At 60.4% G+C, this 4,098-nt stretch overlaps 3 protein-coding genes across 3 annotated transcripts, besides 1 other annotated feature; all 3 read right to left on the bottom strand.

Annotated features, from left to right (window-relative positions):
• Positions 1 to 22: 22 nt before the first annotated feature.
• Tco025E_09337 (trans-sialidase) lies at positions 23 to 1,069 on the bottom strand (the record flags this gene model as incomplete). Its single annotated transcript, XM_029376157.1, has 1 exon — positions 23 to 1,069. The coding sequence occupies one exon, from the start codon at positions 1,067 to 1,069 to the stop codon at positions 23 to 25; it is 1,047 nt and encodes a 348-aa protein (XP_029223736.1).
• Positions 1,070 to 1,207: 138 nt separating this feature from the next.
• Positions 1,208 to 2,479, bottom strand: Tco025E_09336 (trans-sialidase; the record flags this gene model as incomplete). The annotated part of the gene is made up of 1 exon (XM_029376156.1): positions 1,208 to 2,479. The coding sequence occupies one exon, from the start codon at positions 2,477 to 2,479 to the stop codon at positions 1,208 to 1,210; it is 1,272 nt and encodes a 423-aa protein (XP_029223735.1).
• Positions 2,480 to 2,548: 69 nt separating this feature from the next.
• Positions 2,549 to 2,569: a microsatellite.
• Positions 2,570 to 3,315: 746 nt separating this feature from the next.
• Tco025E_09335 (uncharacterized protein) lies at positions 3,316 to 4,098 on the bottom strand (the record flags this gene model as incomplete). Its single annotated transcript, XM_029376155.1, has 1 exon — positions 3,316 to 4,098. A coding segment is annotated over one exon (783 nt), but the record flags the coding sequence as incomplete, so codon positions are not given.

The raw sequence follows: 4,098 nt of genomic DNA, 5'->3' as shown, positions 1-4,098 counted from the left end.
TGCCCCGCAACGCCACCGCCGCTCAGCACAGCGCGGAGAGTCCCCACAGCGCAAGCATAAGCAGCGAGAGCACCGCAGACACACTCCCACGCGCAGTGCCGTCGCCGCCGCCAGCCTCCCTCTGCACTGTGCCCGCAGCCTCCTTTGCGAGTGCGGCGGAGGCGTTGTTTAGGCCCGGCGCCGGTGCACCGCGCGGCACCGACGCATCCCCCGCAGAACTCCCAGCCGCGTCGGTCGTCGCGGGGCCAGTGCCGGCTGCCACCGGCGGCCCCTCCGCCACGCCGCCAGCTGCTGCAGCCTCGTCGTGCGCAGAGTTCTTCGGGTCATTGACAGCGGATGCGGCGGTGCGAAGCGGCACCGCCTCCGGTTCCGTCACGCTGGCCTCCTCCTCCTTCCTCTCCAGCGCCGCAACCTCACTGGCGTTGAAGCAGCGGCTGTACAGAAAGACGTTCGTCACCGTCACGTGGAACTCTGCGTTTACTTCGTCGTACCTGTATTCCCCAACGAAGATGTGCGAGACCCTCTCATGCTGAAATTGCTCATGAGGAGGCAGAGGCAGAGGCGGAGGCGGAGGCGGAGGAAACACGTCAGTAAATGGAGGTTTATCCTCCAAACTCCCCACAAGCTGCCCGTCGACGTACGCCGAGCCCGTGCCGTTTTCCACCGTGAGCACCACTCGGTATGCCTTCCCCTCCTCCCACGTCATTCTTTGTGCATCCGCTCCTTCTCTGAACTCCGTCCTCCAGCGCTTCCGCTCGTCGTACCACAGCCCCAGATACATTCCAGTCTCCGCTGTCCTCACGCCCAACACTGGGGTGACGCCCTGTGGCGCCTTGTTGATGGTCACCGTCGCCACAAGGGTCACCTCCTCGCCCACAGAACCGTGCCCGGGATTCCGCCGTCCTCTGCCCACCGGCCACACAATCGATGCACCACGCCCTGCCAGCGCAAAGCCATTGGCAACCTTCGTTGCTCCAAACACCGTGGCGCCCACCCCAAGGTACTCGTCATTCCAGTGAGTATTGTTGCCATTGTTCGACAAGAACCCAACCAGCCCGTCCGTTGGCATAGTACCGACGCAGGCAGCAGCGGGTTCTGCGGCGCCCTTCACAGCAGAGCGGGTGGCGGCGGCGAGGCTGCAGAGCTTTGCGGCTCTGGCGTCCACATCCTTCCAAGTTTGCAGCACGGTCTTGATGCGCTGCAGCTGCTACGAGAGGCGCGCAAAAACAAGAATGTCTGAGCGTTCACCTGGGCCTTTCTTCGAGTAGAGGGCAAACAAATCATCTCTTGTGTACAGCAGCGAGCTGAAGGGGGCGTGGCCCGCATCATCCGCAGTAGATATTGGCCCAACATCGTGGGTCCGAGCACCGTCGGAGAGACACAGGTGGAGGAAGTGGTGCGTTTGGCGCCCAACACTATGCTCCGACAGCGTGGTGTACAGCAGCACACTCCTGCCCGCGATGGTCGCAGTCATGAGGGCGTCAGGAGAGTCGAGCAGAGGCAATGCGTGTGCGTCACTCAACAGGCGTGCGAAGGGCCCGGCAGCCTCGTTCCACGTCTTCCCCTCGTCACCGGATTCGAAGACCCTGCGCCGCCACTGAGAAGATCCGGAGGTGACCATGAGGAGTTTCCCCTCCCACTCGAGAAGCGTGGCAGAGTTACAGTCCTCAGCAATCACAGGCGCCGCAGGAAGCTTCCAGCTGCCCCCATTGTCCTCGGAGCGCATGACGGTGCAGGCAAGTGTGTCTGTTCCGTCGTTGATGAATCCCGCAAGAGGGAAAAGAACCGTTGCGTCCCCAACCGCGACGCCTCTGGACATACTCGCGGGTTCCAGCACCTCCCACGATTGCTGCTGCATCTGTCCGGCAAGCATGGAATCCAACAGCCGGGGAGCCCTCCACGAGACTCGTTGCTCTTCCCGCTCTTCCACGGACCCCTGAATCTCACCAACAATCAACGCAGGGCCCCACCCAGGATCGCGCTGCAAAGACTGTATGGTCGCTCTTCTTTTTTCCAGAAGCAGATGTATTTTATTGCCCTTCCCCACAGCCCTGGGGCCAAGCAGCGATACAAGGTAGCCCTCTGCTTCCGGTCGCTTGGTCACAAGCTGCGTCTTCCACTCCGTTCCGTCCCATGCAGCGCCTTCGTTCATCTTCACACCTGCCCCGTACGCACTGTACTTTGCCCAAATCTCAGGGCGCGTGTTGCTGTCACTGTCGCTGTGTTCGCCGAATGCAAGCGCAACCAGCACCCCATTCACGTCAAGAAGGGAGTGACTGTAGAAAGAGGAGACACCTTCATAACGGTCTTTGTAGCTCTCTTCTCCAGCAGCAAACACTGGAGTTTCCCCTGGTTTGAAGAGCTCCACCTCCTTCGACGCCTCCCGCGTCCCCGCAGCGCTGGCCCCGGCCCCACTGCCGCCGCAGCACACCAACAAAAAGAGCAGCAGCACCGCTGAGGAAAGCCAGTGCAGGGACATGTCGTGCCGCTGCTCACTCTCACCCTCTTCTTTCCCTCCTCGCGGCAGGTCCACGCAGGCCGCGACGGTTGCGTGTGTGTGTGTGTGTGTTGATTGCTGTTGTTAACTGCGGAGCCCTCAAGGCGAACAGCAGGGGCAGCAAGCTGCAGCGTTTGGCCTCTCTTTTCCTTCGGCGTGTGTGGGAGAAGCAGTAGCAGAAAAAAAAGGCAAAACGGAAGAAACACTTACAATAGAAGCGGCCCACAGAACGGCACTACCCCATACGGCAGTGGCGACAGCGGCGCTGGGGCCCACACGGCAGCGGTGAGCATCGCCCAGGCCGCAAAAGAAAAAAAGGAAAAGAAGAGACGGAAAAGATGTGAGTCATCCCCGCAGGACCCCAAAAGAAAAATATATAAAAATAAATTACTTCGGCAGGTGTTGTTCCTTCACCTCACGTGTCCAGCAGCACAAGAGGACCGTGAGAGATGCATGTTTATTTTAACACCTGCACGAATAAAAAACATCGCCCATGCTGCAGGAGCCCACACATCCTTCGCCCATTTCATGCGGCGTTCGGCCTGCACTTCTACACTTCAGTTGCGTCAAAATCCGTGCGGCGCACAGCAATGCGGCCGGCACCGCGTGTGTGTATGTGTGTGGCGGCAGCAAACAAGAGGGGGAAAAGGGTGCGCCGCCCGCGGGAACGTGCATGGAGTGGCGAAGCAAGAAAAAAAACCATCCCTCAGAGCACAGGAGAGAGTCAGGGATTGACCCACAGGGAAGACACGCAAAATGAGCGCACAATGTTTAGGCGTCGCCCCTGCCAGGGTGTGTGGGTGTGTATCCTTTGCTCCTCACCACTTACCCAGCAGCGCAGGCAAGGGCGGCCGTGAGTAGCAGCATGAGAGGCGCACGCACAAACGAAGTGGAGGTGGCACTGCGATCCGCAGCATTTGCCACGGCTTTCTGAGTGGTGTTGCTGTTGGTGGCACTGCCGTCCGCGTTGCTTTTCGCGTCGCTCCCAGCACTCGGGCTGCGGGTGGTCGTCGTCGTCGTTCCATCTGCTGCCCTGTCGCCTGCCGTCTGTGTTGGCGTAGCCGCAGTGCCAGCCGATGGCGTTGGTGTTTCCCGAGAACCTTCTGCCGATGGTCCCCGACTTCCGCCTCGCTCCGCGCTGTCTGTCTGCTCCCCAACAGTAGCAGTGGAGCCCCCATTCCCCGCACGGTCTCCGTCATGAGTTCACGCCGAAGAAGACGCTGCTGCTGCATTTGAGGGTCTTTGTTGTTGTGGGCCTGCTGGTTGCCGTTGTCCTGAAAATTGTTGGGGTCCAGACCGCACTTCAGCCGCGGGTTGGCTGAAGTTTGGGAGCTCACAATCGTCTGAAGCGCCCAGTGGATTCTCAGTTGGACTGATGGTGACTGTTTCGCTCTTCGACAGATTGTGCAGCGCACTGTTTGCGGCCGCCGTACAGGCCAACCTGAACGCGACAGCGTCTGTGCCCGCCGCTGGCTGGGGTGCAGGGCAGTTCCCCGCCGGGAACTTCCACATGTACACCGAACCGGCCAAGAGGCAAAGGGTATTACCGTAAGCAGCGCTTTCACTGCTCTGCGCACCCTCCACTGCCTGCGGACACTCCT

Source organism: Trypanosoma conorhini (genome assembly GCF_003719485.1).
Source record: "Trypanosoma conorhini strain 025E chromosome Unknown Tco_14.4_contig_01070, whole genome shotgun sequence".
In the NCBI taxonomy this organism is placed as follows: Eukaryota; Euglenozoa; class Kinetoplastea; order Trypanosomatida; family Trypanosomatidae; genus Trypanosoma; species Trypanosoma conorhini.
Note: the sequence above shows the minus strand (reverse complement) of the source record. Positions and strands in the feature narration are given on the sequence as shown.